At 57.7% G+C, this 18,029-nt stretch overlaps 1 protein-coding gene across 5 annotated transcripts; it reads right to left on the reverse strand.

The window, feature by feature from the left end:
• Positions 1-2,727: 2,727 nt before the first annotated feature.
• UBTF (upstream binding transcription factor) lies at positions 2,728-17,339 on the reverse strand. 5 transcript variants are annotated; one of them, XM_084748053.1, is made up of 21 exons: positions 16,191-17,339; positions 13,203-13,327; positions 11,616-11,791; positions 11,026-11,109; positions 10,782-10,937; positions 8,321-8,385; positions 7,975-8,095; positions 7,520-7,630; positions 7,026-7,159; positions 6,788-6,929; positions 6,512-6,553; positions 6,308-6,421; positions 6,061-6,216; positions 5,602-5,757; positions 5,406-5,516; positions 5,064-5,152; positions 4,759-4,948; positions 3,834-3,881; positions 3,663-3,734; positions 3,432-3,575; positions 2,728-3,003 (listed from the first exon to the last, which is right to left on the reverse strand). In XM_084748053.1, exons 2-21 carry the CDS (start codon positions 13,258-13,260, stop codon positions 2,878-2,880), a joined length of 2,295 nt encoding a protein of 764 aa, XP_084604179.1. In that variant the 5' UTR covers positions 13,261-13,327; positions 16,191-17,339; the 3' UTR covers positions 2,728-2,877. The 5 variants fall into 5 exon arrangements, with proteins under 5 accessions (XP_084604179.1, XP_084604178.1, XP_084604177.1 ...); XM_084748052.1 differs by lacking the exon at positions 16,191-17,339 and adding an exon at positions 15,716-15,903; XM_084748051.1 differs by lacking the exon at positions 16,191-17,339 and adding an exon at positions 14,433-14,877.
• Between the last annotated feature and the right edge of the window lie 690 nt (positions 17,340-18,029).

An 18,029-nucleotide genomic window follows, 5' to 3' on the forward strand; every position in this document is an offset into this window, starting at 1 on the left:
ACTCTGGGGGGGGGAAAAATAGATTCTGGGGAATGCTAAGTGGGGACTTTTGAAGAGTGATAGGAATTAAAGTGTGGGATAGCATCAATCCATACCTTTCACCCAGTCACCTGTCCAGGAACCTAGCCAAAGCCTGTGCAGGGAAGGCAGGTCTTAATCCAGAGAGCAAGTCGTCTGGTCCTAGCTAGCTGCTTGCTCTCAGAAGTTTGGGTGGAGTCCTAGCTAAGCCTGGCTCTCCCTAACTAAGCCAGCTACAAGGTCTGGCACGTCTGCACGAACCCTTCACCCCAGTGGATAATAACCTCCTTTCCTAAAGCAATGCCCTCTGGGTGAAAAACGCATCTAACTCTCCAACTCCCCAAGCCCAGGTGAGCAGGCCGAATTGAAAGTTGGGGAGGAAGGTGAAGGTGGCAGGCTGCTTGTGGAATCTTCATGACTCCAGAAAGGGCAAACAAGCCAGCGTCAGCAGTGTTTTTTTGTGTGTGTGTGTTTTTGTTTTTTTTTTAAAGACAGGGTTTCTGTGTAGCCTTGGCGGTCCCTGGGCTCTCTTTGTAGACCAGGCTGGCCTCAAACTCAGAGATCCACCTGCCTTTGCCTCCCAAGTGGTGGGATCAAGCCTGGCGGCTTCCCCGGTTTTATGTCAAACCTGCTATTAGGTCACCCCTGCCACCCACTTACTTATTCCAGTGACCAGACAGAAGTCAAACCTTTGTTTTTCACTTTATTGTACAAAAAAAGGGAAAACAAAACCTCCACAGTGGGCCTTAATCTGGGGCAGACATGTCTAAGCCATTCCCATGGTACAAATTCAAGTGTGGTGGATATTGAAACCTACAAAATATTCCTTAAATATTAGAAAAAGGGGGAGAAGGGTCCCAGTGCTAACATGTACCCTGGGCAACCTGACTGCACCAACCCTTCCACCCCCACGGCCCTGTCTGTAAGCAGTCTCAATACTTGAAATAGGAAGAGCCCATGTTGTGTTCAACTTATTTCTAGGTGAAAACACATTTCACTCAGGTATTCCAGGGCATTCAACCAAGACAATGCAGTTTGCTGGGCATGGTGGCACACACCTTTAATCCCAGCATTTACGGAGGCAGAGGCAGGTGGATCTCTTGAGTTCCAGGCCAGCCTGGTCTACAAAGTGAGTCCAGTACAGCCAAGGCTATACAGAGAAACCCTGTCTCAAAAAACAACAAAAGAAGACAGGGCTCTTTGTAAGCCCTCTCAGGAACTTAAAAACCCTGGTACTCAATTTTTAAAATAAGGACAGTGTGTGCGTGAGGTCTCTCTTCAGGAATCTCAATCACACAGTCCAGGCAAATGTTTGCCTTCAGGAGAGACTGGCAGCGGGGCACTGGCAGCGGGGCTACAGCCACTTTCTGTGGAGAACCTACTTTCCTACCCTTGGCTTTCATTCAAGAGGCAAAAGATAGGGCAACACAAAACCCAATAGCATGAACAAAACATATTAGTAAGGAAAAAAAAAATCACAGGAAAGGCGACTTGGGACCCAGAAGGTCCCAACCTGCTGGTAAGGGTTGGAGGGCCTGGTGCAGAAATTATCTTCTGCAGCCCCTTCCCCAGATAGAGGGGCGGAGGTGTGTGTGTGGGGGGAAGCAAGACCTGAGAAATCAAAGGAGATGGGGGGGGGTGGCCAGAGGACATGGGGGAAGGCAGGAGACACATAGGTAGATCTCAGGGCACCTTCTGCAGCCCAGGGGACCCCCTTGGATGAGTCAGGAGACCTTTCCCACTGAAGAAGAGCTTTAAAGCTCATGCCATTATCTGTCCCATTCCACTTTCCTGCTGGACAGCACAGACCTGCAGTAGCTCAGAGAAGCGTGGCCTTGGCATCAGGTGTTTCCGATGATCTCCACAATGGACCCAGAAGGCAGGCACAGTAGAAGATTGCAGGGACTGGGCAGCCTTGGCTTGCTCCTGCCAGGGCCACCATCTCCCGGGCCTTTACCAACCCTTTTCCCAGATTCACAAAGAGGCAGGTTCCAGGACAGATCACTTCTCTCACACACGCACTCACAGACTCCTGTATTCACAGGTGCATCCATGCTGCCACAGACACTCCCACATTCACAGGTGTGTACAAACACACACACACACACACACACACACGCACGCAGTATGCATATCAAACCATTTAAGTCTCAACCCACCCCACCCTGCCCCCTCCTGCCCCCCAGAAATGACAACATAGACGGCAGCCGAGATCGGTAGGAAACGTCTCGTTGACAGCTCAGAGCTTAAAAAAAAAATATATACACATATATAAAAAACACTCTGCCCCTCCCCTGAGAAGGGGTCCAAGCAGCCCCTTCCTGCGCGGGCAGGGGAGAGGGACACGGACACCGCCTGCTTTCTTGGGAGGCAGCACCCTACTCTCCCTCCAGTTCAATGTGTGTAGGGGGGGGGTCCAGGTGGCAAACCTCTCTGGGAAGGAAGGGCCCCCGCCCTGAACATCCACCTTGCTGCAGGCTGCAGGCGTGGAGGGCCTCACTGAACTCTTAAGGACACGTTCCCACCCCCAAACTCCCCGGTCCATTGTCCGTTGCGGAACTGCAAGTGCAGAAAGGGGGGGACGGGGTGGGCCGGTCCAGTGCTGGCTCAGTCTGATGGTTGCTGTCCCCGGGAGAACCCTTGGAACTGATGGCTCCAAGGCCACAGAGCCCCTGTCCAGGCTCATGTGGCCTCCTACCCCCCACTGAGTTTTTGTTTTTTTTTTTAAAAAGAAGGAAAGAAAGTGGGGGAGGCTGTGGGGACAGGGGAGAGAACATAGGGAGAGACAAAGGCGGTCAGTTGGGGGGTGAGCTCTGCAGGGGTTCTCCTTGGCTCCCTGCCCAGAGTGGAGGCTGAGCCTCAGTTGGAGTCAGAGTCTGAGGAGTCCCCTGAAGACGAAGAACTGGAGCTGCTGCCCTCAGACTCATTGTCATCATCCTCGTCGTCGTCCTCGTCGTCATCCTCGTCGTCGTCATCGTCGTCATTCTGGGAGAATAAAGACCCTGCAGTCACCACCTGACCTCTACAACCCCCTTCCTTCCGCCATGCTGTCCACCCACCTCATCCCCCTCCTTCCGCCATGCTGTCCACCCACCTCATCCCCCCTCCTTCCGCCATGCTGTCCACCCACCTCATCCCCTTCCTTCCGCCATGCTGTCCACCCACCTCATCCCCCTCCTTCCGCCATGCTGTCCACCCACCTCATCCCCCCTCCTTCCGCCATGCTGTCCACCCACCTCATCCCCCCTCCTTCCGCCATGCTGTCCACCCACCTCATCCCCCTCCTTCCGCCATGCTCTCCACCCACCTCATCCCCCCTCCTTCCGCCATGCTGTCCACCCACCTCATCCCCCTCCTTCCGCCATGCTGTCCACCCACCTCATCCCCCTCCTTCCGCCATGCTGTCCACCCACCTCATCCCCATCCTCGCTCTCATCCTCGCTGCTAGACTCAGAAGAATCCCCGCCATCCTCAGAGGAGTCCCCGTTCTCATCATCATCTTCCTCCTCCTCCTCGTCGTCCTCCTCCTCCTCTTCATCATCTTCCTCCTCAGACTCCTGGGAAGCGTGGAGACATATACCAGTCGACGGGAACCACCCACCTCGCCAGACCCCGCCCATCTTAGGGGGCCCCCTCCTCCTTACCGACTTGGACTGCAGGGTGGTCCGGCTAGACTTGGGGTTTGGGCCTCGAAGCTTAGTCATGCTCTTACGTTTCTACCAGAAAGGAAACGGAAAGAGGGAGGCGCGGCAGGTGAGTCCCAGCCCGCGGAGAGCGCCCCCCAACGTCCCCCTCCGCTGCCCGCTCTCACTCACATTGGAGATGTATTCTTTGTATGCTGCGCGGTCCTGGGGAGACAGGCTCTGGGGAGAGAGGAGCTGGGAGTCAAGAGAATTCCCCCGCCACACGCTCAAGTTTAGCACATCGCTCATCTTTACACTCAGCCTCCCCCGTACTTTGGGTCTCTGCAAGAGCTCTTAGGGGCTCAGAACACAGCTCTTTTTTTTTTTTTTTTTTTTTAAAGATTTATTTATTTATTTATTATGTATACAGTGCTCTGCTTGCATGTACTCCTGCAAGCCAGAAGAGGGCGCCATATCACATTACAGATGGTTATCAGCCACCATGTGGTTGCTGGGAATTGAACTCAGGACCTTTGGAAGAGCAGGCGGCGCTCTTAACCACTGAGCCGTCTCTCCAGCCCCCCCCAGAACACAGCTCTTGATTCTGTCACAAGCACCCACCTCTGAGTTACCCTGAAACAACAGCCAGTTTCCCCCTTATCAACTTCCCCCGACTCCTATGTCCAAATTGTAACTCCACACTCAGGGTTTTTCCTAAACTCCAAAGCCTCACCCCACCCCCATGATTCATGAGGCCTAACATCAACTCCGCTCGGCCGACCCCAGTCTTCGAGCAATTGATGAGATGACAGAGATTGACAAAATCCCAGAACACTGCACGCCTACCATCTCTCTGTCTGACTAACAGGCAATTCTCCTCACTGTTGAACCAAAGCAGTGGAAATACTAGAGACTGACAGCCTAGCCAGGCGCTACAAGTCTCCAGGGTCCTGGCTGGAAGAAAAACGCAGTCGATTTGAACGTCTCTCTAACTATGCAACCTTGGCTCCCTTAGCTTCCAGGAGAGCCAGTGTCCTTGCCCTGCAGGACTTCCGAGTCACCGTGGAAACTATGAAGGGGGGTGCGGCTGGCGTGGTGCCTCCCTTCCCTTGCTCACCTTGACCCAGAGGTCCAAGTGCACCTTGTACTGCTTCTGCTGCTCCTCCGCCAACTTCTTGTAGTGCTCCTTCTGGCTCTGGGAGATGCGCTGCCAGCGGCTGCCAATCTCCACCATGCGCTCCTTCAGCGGCAGGTGATTCAGCTCCCCGTTGGACAGCAGCTCCTGGGAGAACTTCTGGTAACCGTTCCTGCAGGGCGGGGGGTGGAGGGGGGGTGGATGTGTGACACAGGTGTGGTCAGAGTCCTAAGGAGCCACCTTCTAAGTCCTGTCCTCACCAGGATTGGTTCCAGCCCCAAGCTTACATGGGAGGTTTCTTGGGCTCCCCCTGGAATTTCATCTTCTTGGAAGAGTTTGTAGCAGCCGGTGGGGCTCGCATCTCACTCAGCTCTTTCTGTGGAGAGACACGGAAAGGTCATGCACAGCCACACTCCCAACCCCACCGTCACGGGAGAAAGTGCCTGGGGTGAGACTTGTAATCCAAACGCTCAAGGTTAATTAAGGCAGTGAGACCATTCCAAAATGCTTTCTGAGCTGGAGGAACTCTTGACTCCCAAGGAGACTGATTCAGGGTCTGAGCCAAAGCTGGCACTTCCGGCCCGGCACCCATTTATTTACATGGAGGCAGGCGCCCAGGCCCTTCACACCTCATATCGTTTTTGGTCGTCTGCTGCCTTCTTAATCCACATCAGCTTCTCCTTCTTCTCCATGTTGTTCCAAGTCATCTCCATGGCTTTCAAGGCTTTCACTCGGTCATTCTAAGGTACAAACCAGGGACGTCAGCTGTAGGAGAGGTTCTGTTGCTGGAGGCCACAAAACCAAGCCTTTCCCACTCCCTGCCACCTTGAATCGGGCCAGATAGTCTCCGATGACACTCTGCTGCCATATTTCCTCAGCTCTCTTGGGCGACTCAGGCAGCTTGCCCCGCTCTTCACGCTCCCCACCTGGCTTCCTTTCAGACTGTGCCTTCAGCGCAGCCTCTCGAGCCTTGTATTTCGCCTATGGGAAAGCCAGGGCGTTAGCATTACCGGCCACCTCTAGGGGGCGCGCTAAGCCTACCCAGAAGCTGCTGCAGGCTGCTGGCTAGGAGGGCGGGGCCGGCAAAGGCTGTAGGCAGCATTGACGTCCTGCAGGCTCCGCCCCAGCCATGGGGTTGCACTCCTACAACCCCAGCTGACAGCTTCCCGCCTTCCGGCCCAGAGAGCCGCCCCAGCATCTGAGCCCTGGCACACGTGTGAACCACACCGCGCGCGCGGGTGCGGCCCTTTGGGGAGATTGGTGCTGGACTCTCCAAGGCCTTACCTTCTTCTTCTCAGACAAGTCGTTCCACATGCGGGCCAGCAGGCGTGTCAGCTCGCTTTCTGAGAGTTCAGGCCGCTCCTCCTGCAGCTGCCGTCTCTTCTCCTCTGAGAAGATGAACATGGCAGACACAGGCCGCTTGGGCTTTTCAGAGCCGCCCTAAGGGAAGCACGGAGAGGGGTCAGGAGTACAATTACCATTAGCCTCAAGTGAGCGGCTCCGCCCCCATCTAGCTGTATGTGGGACACACCTTGCCAGCTTCCTGTGAAGGCTTCTTGGAGGCTGGACTGGTGGTCTGCTTTTTATTGATGTTCAACATCTTCTCTTCCCCAAGGACCCGCTGCTGCTCTTCCTCTGGCAAGCTCTGGGAAGAAGGCACAAAGTTGCAGCGGGTAGGCTCCTCAGACAAGAGGGCCTGCCAAGTTGTGTGCCCTCTGTCCACTGTGCTACTCACCTCGAGAAACCGCAGCAGCTCTACCTCATAATCTTTCTTTTTCTACGAAAGTAAGGGGGACTCAAGTCAGTTGGGGATAGCCTCCAGTACATTGGGACAGTAATCCTTGGTAGGCCCCTAGGGACTGGGTGTAGCCTTCTCACCCCCTAAAGATGGCAGACAAGAGCCGGAACTGTCTGCACAAGTTGAAAAGCAGGTGGTCAAGGCAAACCTCATGCTTGACACTCCAAGACAGGACCCAAAGATTAAGGATGGCCTGGCCCCTGCCCTGCGCACCTGGTCGCACTTCTTGTGATAAGCATCCTTTTCCTTCTGGGAGAGCAGCTTCCACTGCTGGCTGCATAGCACCATGCGCTCTGTGCTGGGCACATCCTTCATGTTGGCCATGAGCTCGGCACAGTACAGCGAGTAGCTGTTCCTGTTGAATCCAGAAGGCAGGCCCATGAGCAAGTAGCAACAGGCTTTCTTGCTGCTCAACCTGGCCACTCCTCCACCCACCCAGGGCAGGACTCACGGAGGCGGCTTGGTGGGTCGCCCATCGAACTTGTCCTTGAGCTGGCGCTCAGCCTTGGTGAGGGTAGATTTGGTGATGCCTTCTTCGCTGATGTTTAGCTCCGGGTGCTTCTGGATATAATCACGCATGATCTCCTGCAGAGTGAGGTAGGGGAGTGGAGGGTAACGGGGTGCGGGGTTAGCCGGGACGCCGTAAGGGGGGGGGGGAGAGCCGCTGGGGAGGGGAGGCAGGGAGCAAAGCTGGGGATGGCCACGTGTTGTCTGTGTGCCTGCTGTGTCATTTGCAGTATGTTGCCCTGCTCTGCCCTAGCCTGAGATCTCTCCGTGGGACAGGGGGGGGTTGTGAGATGGTAGGGGCTGAGGTGAGGGGCCCAAAAGGCCCCTCCCTCAATAGAGGGTCAAGGAACGACTGCCAGCTGCAGAACGCAGTGGCACTAGTCAGAGGGTAGAGGCTCGTGAAGAGCCGGATGGGGAGGAGCGCAGCGGAAGCCTAACCTCGTACTCCTTCCGCTGCTCCAGGGCCTTATGAATCCATTTCAGCCTCTTTTTGTCCGAGAGCTGAGACCACTGCTTCCCCAGGGAGTCCTTCACCTCCTTCGTAGTGGCCTGCAAACCAAAAGCCGTCAGACACACACAGGCAGCCAGGGGCAGGGGGGAGGGGGCTGAGGGGCACAGAGGCCCCGCCCCCTCGGGCCACAGGAGGTCACACAAGTGTCCACCGAAGGCCAGGAGGGTTAAGGTGGAGAGGCAGGGACCCACCTCGGTGCAAGGGACAGGCTCACACACACACTCATTCACACGCCAGCTGGCCCAGGCCCTGTCCATGCAACCCCACCGCTGGGGAGGGGCCTCCTCTCCTGCTCCCCTGCACCATACCCAGCCACCTGGCGCGGCTCCCCCCTTGCCACCGCCGTGTGCCCTCCACCCCTACCCTTTGGCCAGACACTCACATCCGGCCGCACTTTGAGATACACCTTCTTCTCATGGGTGTACCACAGTTGCTGGGGAGTTTTGGGCTTCTCGGGGATGTCCGACTTCTTGGCATTCTGGATAAGGTCAGGGTGATCCTCCCTAGCCAGGGGACCGGAGCAAGGGTCAGCGGGGGGGATACTGCTATTGGCAGACCCCAGCTAAATGCCCAAGCCAAGCCTTCTAGGCCTTTCTTCAGCTCAGTGTCTTCGCCCCTGAACCTGACACTATGCAAACCAACCATCTTTGACGGATGGTCAGGTCTAGTCTCCAGCCAGTGTGTTCCTCCGACCACACCCAGCACCCCGTGGCCCTCCTCTGCCTTACCTGAATCGGGCCAGGTTTCGCTCGAACTCCTGTTTCTCCCTCTGGAAGTCCTGAATATATTTCATCTGAGGGGAGGAGGGGACGGGGTCATCCAGGACCCAAAGGCCTCCTTCACCCAGTTCTAGAAAAGCCACCCTCCTGTGACTGCCTTGCCTCCTGCTACAACTTTGGATAGGCGGTGTCTGTGCCTTCAGTCACTTGGAGGTCTGGTGACTAATAATAGCCAGTGGTTTACAGGCAGTCTTCCCAAGGCAGGGGACAGTGCATCACCCACCCGGCGGAACAGTAACAGGCTAGGACTGCCTTACCCGCCCCTTTCTCCACCACCACAGAATTCCTGAGTCTCATTACTGGTGCTCCCTCTTCCCAGCCCTCTGTGGCAGCGGATGTTGGTCTGTCCCCTGTAGGGTGGCTAAGTGAACCAGGGAAGCTAAATTCTAAGGCAGGAGAGAGAGGCTGTTGCTGAAGGGACACAAAATGAATTCCTGCCTCACAAATCACATTCCAATAAACGTCCTGAATCTGGAGCTTCTTCCCCGTCCGTCAACGAATCGTCTCACATTCCCGGCCACTGTTGCCTCCTGTCTCTAGGCTCCTGGAGCCCCAGGCTCTTTCAGAACCCCTCTCTCCCCTTTCCTCAGGTGCATCTTTCCCTTTCCTTTCTCCCTCTGTTGTAGAGGGTCACCACAGCACTGGAAGGGGCCTGAGGCCTACATCAGAACCAGGCTCCTCCCCTTTCCTGTGAGAAGCACCAGGTACAAGGAGGCAGCTCATCTCCCCAACGAAAGCCAGATACAGAGCGTAGCCTCCTTGGGGCAATCCCAGTCTTCCTCAGACAAGTTTTTGGAACTAAAAGGGATCTCAAGGTTCTGTCTGGCTCACCATCTACACCCCAAAACAGGAGCAGTGAAGTGACTTACCTGAAGGCCCCATACACAGTCAATTGGCAAGAGTAAGACAAATACAAACCGATGTGCCCACACTAATGCTCTCTCCACTGCCTCTGGCCCTCTCATCCCTGGGGGGGGGGGGTGGGGGTTGTTGGTGGTATGTGTAGTCACTGTCCCAAGTCCTCACCCATGAGGTCAACTGCAGCTCTGGCAGTGCGTGGCATGCATAGGCTTCGGTATGGGCCATAGACAGCTCGTTTTACCCCACCCAAGCCTATTTCCACTTTGGATTTAGCAACAAGGGCGCGAGTGTTCAGCCAGATAATTCAGAAAAACGGTTGGTTGCCCGGTATGTTGGCTTGTGCCATTTCTGAGGAGCTTGGCGCGTACAACTTTCTGTCCTTTGCCCTCCAGCGTGCATCTCCTGTCCCTGGCTGCCCCTCATTGAGGTCTCTCCACTGGTCTCGTCACTCACCAGCTCTCCTTTGTGTTCAGCTCTCTCCTCATTCCTCTCCGTTTTTCTTTTTAATGTGCTCAACTCCTCAATATCTTGCTTCCTATCTTCCAGGAAACCCCCCCTTAGCCGTGTCTGGCTTTATCCCTCCCTGGCCAGGAGATCAGGACAACTTTTACCTAAAGGGACGTATCCCTGACTATCTGAAACAGTGGTCCACTTCCATAGGGAGCAGCCTGACTCGAGGAAAAACAACGTTCACCCTTGTCTGTGTGGAAGCAAGTTCACTTGTGGTGTGGCAGAGGTTCCAAATTCGAGTGTGCTCTAGCATCATTGGTGGTTAAGACCCAATGACCAGGCTTTCCTGTGCCCCAATTCCTTGCTCACAAAGATCAGGACAATCCCCCTTTCCTGGGGTCTCTTAGCTACTCAAGTAGCACAGTAGGTAGAGAGCTACTGCACAGCGGGGCGTGGTGGCACACGCCGCCTTTAATCCCAGCCCTTGGGAGGCAGAGGCAGGTGGATCTCTGTGAGTTTGAGACCAGCCTGGTTTACAAAGTAAGTCCAGGACAGCCAAGGCTACACAGAAAAACCGTGTCTCGAAAAAGAAAAAGGAAAAACAAACAAAAAACCCAAACAGCCGGGCGTGGTAGTGCATGCCTTTAATCCCAGCACTCGGGAGGCAGAGGCAGGCGGATCGCTGTGAGTTCCGAGGCCAGCCTGGTCTACAAAGCGAGTCCAGGACAGCCAAGGCTAACACAGAAAGACCCTGTCTCGAAAAACCAAAAACAAACAAAAAACCCAAACAAACAAACAAACAAACAAAAAACACCACCAAAAACTGCACCGATTGGAAAGGGAGGATGCTGAAGTGTGACTGGCCATGGGCTACAAGAGCAGTGTGAATGCCTTCCAGGTGACCCCCTGCAATAAGGCCTGTCTGACCATGTGTGGGCCCAGGAGCGGACAGATAACCAGCGGTAGCCTCCAAAGACACTACACTCTACTGCACTGACTCAGCCACACCCCTGATGTGGAGTTCCTCTGTCCCTATTCCCATCCCCCTGACGGACCGGCACCAGCTGCTCCCTCCCCCAGCCAGAGGCCCCTCCCCCACCTTCTTCTTCTCTGGAAGCTCCTTGTATTTCTTAGACAGGATCTTGGTCAGGTCCAGGTTGCTCATCTCAGGGTGGAGTTTCGCATACTTAGCCCGCTTCTCCATGAAGAAGCGGAAGTAAGGGGTGAGAGGCTTCTTTGGGAAATCTGGGTGTTTCTGGAACAAAGCAAAGTGGGGGTTAGATACCACCCATTCTTTAAAACCCTCTTCCCTGACCCCAGGGCTCCTCGTTCTAGAAACTCACCTTGAGTTTTTTGCCTTTATAAGGGTTTTTAACATGTTCCTGAGCATCAAGGATCAATTCTGTCAGAGTCCGGAACTTCCTCACCTGGAAGGAAGAAAGAAATAAGGAGGAAGGGATTTGGGAAACAGCACTCCACAGGGCAGCCTCCCTTTCCAATGTTATTGCTACTTCCCACCACAGCGGGAGGAGGAGACAAACCAACGGCCTACATTATGGGCAACTTGTGCCCGAGGCACTAGCTCATGCCTGCTGCAGAGGCCCAAGCAGTTGGGCACATTTAAGGGCAGTGAGGACAAGACGGAGTGATTACAATGTAGCCTCCGCGCCTGCACCTCATTCACCCCCCCAATCCCTCCCCCCACCCCCCCACCCCCCCCAGAAGCCTGGGAGAACTGTGAGCTCTAGGCTGCTGCTATCGCCCAGGCCGGTTCCTCCCATAAGGCCTAAGTCAGAGCTGACAGATGGAACAGGAGAACGAACTCCTTCCTGCCCCAGGTGACAGGCTCGCCTCACCTTCCCCCCACTTTCTCTGAGATAAAAGTATGTGCAGCGATGTATTTACATGTGTCAGAAGAGTAAGGCTCAGTTACCTCATTAGAAATCTCCACCCATTTGAGCTTGCACATATCTCCTGAAAAATCCTTAAATGCAACCTTCTCCCAGTCCATGTGTGACTCTGTGGTTTTGAACTTGGAGCTGTCATTGGATGGAAGGTTGTTCTTCATGCATTCCAGCAAAGTCAGCATATCTTCCTGGGACCAGCGGTCTGTGAGGTGTGAGAGAGAAGTCATCATGGTCTATTCCCCAGTCTTTCCCAAAGCCCGTGGTTGCTGCTTCTCCTTCTTCTCCTTCTTTTTTTTTGTTTTTGTTTTTTGAGACAGGGTTTCTCTATGTAACAGCTCTGGCTGTCCTGGAACTCGCTCTGTAGTCCAAGCTGGCCTTGAACTCACGGACATCCGCCTGCCTCTGCCTCCCAGGTGCTGGGATTAAAGGTGTGTGCCACCACTGCCCGGCCCCCTGGTTGCTTCATATCTCAGTTACGGCATCTTGCCTTGGACATTGCTCAGCCATAAGAAATAATTGTGGCTCCATATTAGATTAGGGCAGGGACACCAGACCAGACACCACCACCTCTCCCTCCCCTCAACGCTGTTCATTTCTAACATGCTAGGCTGCCATGGGCCCTTCTTACTGTATGAGACAGAGTTAAGCTATAGCGGTTTGGGGCCCTATGGCTAAATGGCTCATCAGAGAGGATGCGAAGCAGGGGAGAAACATGTCTAAATGTGGTCAAGCTCTGGGTAGGCCTGAGGTTGGGGGTGTGGCCAATAAGGCACCCCTGCCCCCTCTATCACTCGCCTGCCTCATAGTCACGTTAAGAAAGGCCAAAGGAGGATTTCTGGCAAATAAGATGGGATTCAATCGTAAGACCACCACAAAGCAAGCTCTGAGAAAAGGTGTGCAGGTGGGCAGAGTCCTCAGGCCCTGCACTCTGAAGAACCCCAAAATTCCAAGTTGCCTTCTTAGCCCAATTCCTAAGGAAGACAAAAGGGCATCTCAGGCTAATAATTGTCTGCAGCTGCTTAAGTGCAGCCTAGAGAGACAGCTCAGAGCCTCTCTGGAGGATGGCAGCCCTGGAAGCTGAGCTGGGGGAAAGCAGAAGAGCTCTTCACTTTCATTTGCATCTGGTAACCTGGACCAGGGTTTCGGCAGAGAAGGTCACATGGACCCATAATCCTCTGCCCCCCCTTATGTCTCACAAGCATTGCCAGCTGCTCAGCTTCATACTGCCCTCCACTAAGCAGACACTACACTGCTGACAGAAGGACCTAGCCATCTATAAATCCTCTGGCTTGGGGTGCTAAACCACCAAAATACTCCTCCTTGATTTCTACCTGCCACTGACAAAAATCTTATCTTCCCCTCTTCCGAGGGTAAGGACCTAATACTCCAGGCTAACTAGGGACCCCAGAAAGCAGGCTTACACGGACCTGCCCTGCCTCTCAAGTTTTGGTCAAGTTTTTTGGATTTGGCTAAACCCCTCAGGTGACAGATGCTTGAGTGTGTACAGACTTAAGACCCTCTCCTTGGACACACATCTAAGCCTAGAGGAACCTTTTAGAAGGTGGTGAGTTCATGTGAGAAAACTGAAGAGAACAGAAGCTGTGGGCCCCTACCTTGGCCTTTGGGGGCGGCCATTTCCAGGTCTGTGGGACAGTCCGCTTCTCCGTTCATTCTCCAGCTGTCCAGCCACCTCCTCGGTCGCGCTGGCCGGGCAACCCGGGGTCAAAGCCACCTCACCCTTTCGAAGAGACACCAGACCCACCTCAGGTAGGCTGAGAGGAGGGGGGCTTTCTATCCCACCCCCTCCCACAAGGGAGGGGGCATCGGTCCGCACTCTCAGCGAGACCCAACCAGGAGGCACACAGACCTCATCGGTGAGTGTAGGAGTGAGCCCCTCTTTTCCCTACTCCAGACCCTACAGTCAGGCTGCGCCGCATGCGCCCTCCCTTGCCCACGCGCGAGACGGATCCCAGCTCCCGCGTGCTGCTAGCTCCCGCCCTCCGGTCTCCTTCCCCCACCCGGGCCAAAAAAAAAAAAAAAAAAAATCTCCTCCTCCTTGTTGAGCGCCCGCCCCGGGGAGGCCCCAGGCTGGAGGGCGGGGGAGGAAGGGCGGGTAAAGGGCGCGCGCGGGCACTGAAGCGGGCACGCGCCCCAGTCTCCTCCTCCCGCTTCCCCCCGGCCGGTTCCCCCCGCCTCCGCAACCCGGCGGGGACCCGGACGCAGCGCAGCCGCCGCCAGCCCGGGAGCGCAGCGGCCGCACCGCCCCCGGGGACCAGATCCGGATTCCCGCTGCTCCCCCCTCCCGACCTCCCAACGCGGTCCCCGCCCGTCCGGGCAAGCGAGCAGCCGGAGAGAAGCGGCCTAGCCTGTCCCCCGCCCCCGAGCCACCCCGGGGCCAGAGACGGCGCCACCGCCCAGCTACCCCGACACGCACGGAAGAAGTCCGGCGCAGAGGCGCGACCGCGGTGGGAACGGCCGCCTCCTCCCCGAGTCTGCGGCCCAGCCCTGCCGGCGCCCCCGCCCCGGCCTCCGGGGAGCGGAGCCAAGCAGAGGGCGGGAGGACGGCGGCCGCGAGGCGGGGGCGCTGCGCTCACCGGCCCCGCCGCCCCCTCCGGCGGCCGGCGAGAACTGCGCCTGTCGGCCGGAGAAGCGCGGGCTCCTCCGCCCGGGGCCTCACTTAGGCCTCGCTTCCTGCCCTTTCTACCCCCGGCTCTCGGCGCCCTTCCCTGTGTCCCGGTCAGCTCGTCTACAGTCCTCCCCGGTACCGCCGCCCGGCGTCTGCCGCACCGGCGTCTCGCTCCCTAGCCCCGGCCCCAGCGCACGTCCTCCGCCGCCTCGGTTACCCGGCGCAGCGCGGCCTCTGAGCTCCCCGCTCCGGCGGCTCCCTTCCCGGCTCTGAGCGCGGCGCCCTCCCCCGCTCGGCCGGGCACAGCCGCAACTCCCTCCCGCGGCGGCAGCGGCTCCTCCTCCGGGCGCGGCGGCGGCGCTGGGGCGGCGGCTGTTGCTGCTGCTGCTGCTGTGGCGGCGGTGGCTGCTGCCTGCTGCTCCTCGCGGCGAAAAGCACAAAGCACAGCGCCCTCCGCCTGCAGGCAGCCCGCCCGCCCGCCTGCCGGCCCCGGCCTCAGCTCGCACACCCCCCGCCGCCGCAGCAGCCTCCGCCGCCGGAGCGGGGAGGAGGAGGGAGAAGGGAGGAGGAGGAGCGGGAGGGGGGGCGGGAGAAGCGGGGCAGCGAGCGCGTCCTTCCCCGTAGAGCGCACACCGACCCCCGGGGAGCGAGCGCCAGCCCGCCCGCCTCGCCGGCTCCGCTCCCTCCCACAGCCTGCCCGGGCGGGCTCCGCGGGGGGCAGCTGGGAGGAGGGGCGGGCGCTGGGGGGACCCGGGCGGCCGAGGCGGAGGCAAGGAAGGAGGGGAGGGGGGTGGTGGTAGTGGCGGCGGCGGCTGCTGCTGTTGCTGCCGCCGGGGAAGGGGGGGGGGCCGGGGCAGGGAGACACGCAGCCGCCCGGATGGCGGCGGTGCTGCGAGCCGAGGCGGGCGGGCAAGCAGGCGGCGAGAGCGACCTCGCCAGCCCCGCGGGGGAACTAGCAGGCTTGGCCGGGGAGGGAGGAAGGGCCGAGGTGCGGCGGTGGAGAGGAGGGTGCCCAGGGGGGTGGCCGGCGAGCCTCGCGGGTGCCGGCAGCCCTGCTCTGGAGCTCTCTTCCAGGTTCTCCCAGCTTAAGCTCGGTCTTCCGGCCCAGTCCTGATCTGTCCCCCTCTCCCGCCTCCGCGAACGGGCTAGCGACCACCCCGGTCCCCGGAGCGTGGCCTCCGGCTTGGGGCTCACGCTGCCCGATCTCGGAACGAGGCTTCAGCGCCTACCTCCGGGGTTCCCTTTATTGCCGAACGGCACTCATGAAACTTACATATACTCCCAGTACCCTAAACAAAAACAAAAATCCTCCTTGTTCTTTCTCACGCCCGGGAAACGGCCTGGAGCGTTCGGCCCCGACCGAAGAGTCGCCCTGGGAGCCGGTTCAATCCAGCCCGGCGTGGTTTCCCAGGCCTTCCCGGGGCGCGTGGAGCACGGAGACTGGCGCCGCCGGGGAGCAACCCCTTTCCCCCGAAATCTCCGGCATCGAGGCTCACTTACCGAGCGTGTGTGTGCTAGTGAGGGCCCGAGGGTACCTGGCAGTACGGCGGGCGGAAAAGCCGAGCCGTAGTTCCCCAGCTGCCGACGCCGGGGCAGCGACTCTCCAGACAAAGCCCGAGATGGCGAAGCGGAGCGACGGCTAATGGCGAGCCCCACGCGCCGCGCTCCGCCCGCCCCGCTCCGCCCGCCCGCCCGCCTCGGCGCAGCGCGGCGCCGCTCCGAGCGCTCGCCCGTCAGAGTCGCCTTGGCGCCGCCGCCTCCCCGGGCCGCCCCGGCCTCGCCTGGCCCCTCCGCCTCCTCCGGGCGGCTCAGCCTCACCCCTTCCCTCCCACCGCTCGAGGGGGCTTCACGAAAAAAAAATTTAAAAGACATAAGAAAAAATTTTTTTCTTTTTTTTTTTCTTCAAGGCAGAGGATTTTTTTTTTGTTTTTGTTTTTCGACATTTGGCTCTTTTTTGCTCCCAGCTCTCACTCACCTGCGGGGCCGCCGGCAGGGCGGGGGGCGGGGGTGCGCGGGGCTGGAGCTCCGAGCGCGGGTTGAAAGCTAGCCAAGCTCTGCAGCGCCCGACCCGGGCGTGTACGCCGCCGCCAGTCCCCGCAGAGAAATCGTCCTCCTACCCCCGCCTCCATCGCTCTGCGTTTCTCTTCCAATCAGCCGGTCGCTTGGCGGCTCCTCCAGTCTCCGGCCAAGCCAGCTGCCTAGAGCGAGCTCCATTCCATCTGCTCGCCCGACTCCTCGCTCTCCTGCCGGGGCGGGCGAGGCAGCTTGAGGCCGGAGGGGGGAGGCGGGAGAATCTGTGAGGGATCTTGCCTGCTCCCGCTCCCATTGCTCTATCCCCGCTGTCTCCTGCCTCCTCCTCTTCTCCTGCGTTTTTCCAACTCTCCCCTGTCGCCACTGGTGTGTGTCTGAGTGTGTGCGCAGGTTTTGTCTTTTTCTTTCTTTCTTTCTTTCTTTTTTTTTTTTTTTATTGCTTTGCTTGCTTTTGCAACCCTGAAGCTAAAGCGGGGTGGGGGCGAAAGGGATGTTACAGAAACGGAAAAAATAAAAGACGCTCCTAGGTTTGCAACACATCGAGATGCCGGGGAAGCCACCCCGCCTCGTTTGGCCTCGGTGCCCGGCGAGGGCCTTCCGGGTTTCAGAGCGAATCTTTGGTTCTTCTCGATTCACCCCACCCCACCCCATTCTTAGCCAGCGGTAGGATCCGAGGAGTTAGAGCGAAAAGTTCTCCCCTGGGTCGTAGTAAGGTGTCAGTGGGAGTTGGGGTGACGTTTCAAGACGCAGCAGAGCGGCCATCCCTTCTACCCCCGGCTTCCGTAACTAGGCCGCGGCCCGGGTTGGGGTTTAGAGCAAGATTCCGCCGCGTTTGTGCGAAAGGGCTCCAAGGGGGGAAGTCGGAACCGGGAACGGAGCTTCGAGCGTCTCCCCTTGGTCTCAGCCTCCAGTCGCTTGCTAGCTCCCCCTTTAATTTTTTTTTTCCCTCCTCCTTTCCTTTAATCTAATTTCTTCCAACTCCACCTTTGTTGTTACCGGCGTCACGCCTGGATCAGCCAATCCCCTCCTCGCAATCAGCTTGTCAAAAAAGGCTCGGCCAGCCCAGAGAAAGCAGGCCTCGGGCGCTGCCCCCTACCTACCCCCGGCGGCGGCGGCGGCGGCGGCGAGCCGGGAGGAGAGCTGGGCACCCCAATCCTAAAATAGGATCTGCAGCCGCCGGCCGAATCTCCCACATTCAGCAAGTCTGGGGAGGGAAAGCTTGAACGTGTACCGCTTTCTGTCCTCCCACAGCCTCGTCGGTTCGGCGGAAGGGATATCAGGATTAGATTCAGGGAGGCAGAAGGCAAGGTGAAGGACGCAGGCTTCCACGGGGCCAGCCCACGCGTGATTTGTGCCATCGCTCCCCGGGCAACGCTAGTGCTGTCGGTTTTTCGGGCTGCCACAATAACCCTGCTGTTGCTCACATCTCAGCCAGCTGGGTCGCATAGTCTCACTGGACTAGTCCTTGGCACACTGCCTTCTCCATCCACAGTTCAGCCGCCGGTGTGATTCTTCTTGTCTCCTGGGAGAAATGAGACTTCTTTCCCAGGACTTCCGCATCCCGCTTCTGCCACGTGGCATGAACTTGAGATCCGAGGTGTCTGGTTTAGAGGCAAGGCAGATTGACCACGGTAATTAATGACGTTCAGGCTTCAAGGCCTCTTGCTTGGAAGGCCTTACTGAAGAGCCTGCTCTCAGATTTTTGTTTGCTTTTGATTTTGTTTTCTTGAAACAGTTTCTCTGTGTAGCCTTGGCTGCCCTAGAGCTAGCTCTGTAGACCAGT

Source organism: Acomys minous (assembly GCF_964271855.1).
Source record: "Acomys minous genome assembly, chromosome: 12".
In the NCBI taxonomy this organism is placed as follows: domain Eukaryota; kingdom Metazoa; phylum Chordata; class Mammalia; order Rodentia; family Muridae; genus Acomys; species Acomys minous.